General features: G+C 53.7%; 1 protein-coding gene across 1 annotated transcript in view; it reads right to left on the minus strand.

Annotated features, from left to right (window-relative positions):
- LOC108801584 (oocyte zinc finger protein XlCOF7.1-like) overlaps positions 1-940 on the minus strand; it is a gene marked incomplete at its 5' end in the record, with an annotated part of 65,728 nt that overhangs the window by 57,562 nt on the left and 7,226 nt on the right. Inside the window, 2 exons of the mRNA XM_018573476.1 lie at positions 307-418; positions 588-733. Of these exons, the coding sequence (XP_018428978.1) occupies positions 307-418; positions 588-733 (258 nt within the window). The remainder of the gene's footprint in view (positions 1-306; positions 419-587; positions 734-940) is intronic.

The raw sequence follows: 940 nt of genomic DNA on the forward strand, positions 1-940 counted from the left end.
TCTGATTCAGGTGGCTTTCAGGAACATCAGGGCACTCGCTTCATTGTTCAATATCAGGTTTTGTTTGTGTGAGAGACAGTGAGGTGCTTGTAGTGAGAGTGTCTGGGAATCCCTCACCTGTAGCATGAGCCGAGGGGTTCCCGGGCCACCAGATTACCGGAGCAATAGATTTGGGTGGATGGGCAGTAGAGCGATGTTACAAGTTACTTTATCGGTGAAGGTTGTACGTGAAGCTCATGCCGGTGGGCACCCGGCTGGTGAGCAACCACGAGAGAGCGAGCTGAAAAACGCATCCAGATTACGCACCATCGGAATCCTCCCCTTTGCGCCCGGCCATCCCGGACATCAGGAAGAGCCACGGTACAAGTTGGTGGTCCACTCTGCACACCACCCGACCCCAGGACCTGCCGCTCTATAACTGAAAACACGAACCCGTCAATGAACAATATCTAGAAGGACATTACCGGGGACCCTACGTGCTCCTCACCAGGAACCGCCGAACTCAGTTATACCCCCCTACTCAACGAAGAGCCTCTGGAAACCATATTAGAATGTGGCCGTAGAGAATCCACACCGGTACGCGTCACCGATGGCTCCAGGGTGGCCCGAGAAGGTGCAAGGGATAGGGATGGGACTCACGGCTCTGGAGGCATACCTCTCCCCTCGACGATCCGGGCTTTGTTTGATGACACAGTGACATTCGGAGGGAGTGTGGGAGGAGGAGCGAAGGATTCTGGGTAGTGTAGTTTAGCCGGAAGGGGGAGGGGGAAGTGCAGCGAGGCTCGCTGTTACAATGTGTCCACATCCTCATGTTTGGGAAGTCGTTACATTTTAGAGTTCGTGGAAAGTTCTCTTTGTTCCGTAGCGGGAACTTCCACCGCAGCCAATGGCGACTCCATGATGTACGGTGGAGTTGTCGGATATTTTTGAATTTCATCTG

Source organism: Nanorana parkeri, unplaced genomic scaffold (assembly GCF_000935625.1).
Source record: "Nanorana parkeri isolate BGI_ZX_2015 unplaced genomic scaffold, ASM93562v1 scaffold2394, whole genome shotgun sequence".
Taxonomy (NCBI): Eukaryota; Metazoa; Chordata; class Amphibia; order Anura; family Dicroglossidae; genus Nanorana; species Nanorana parkeri.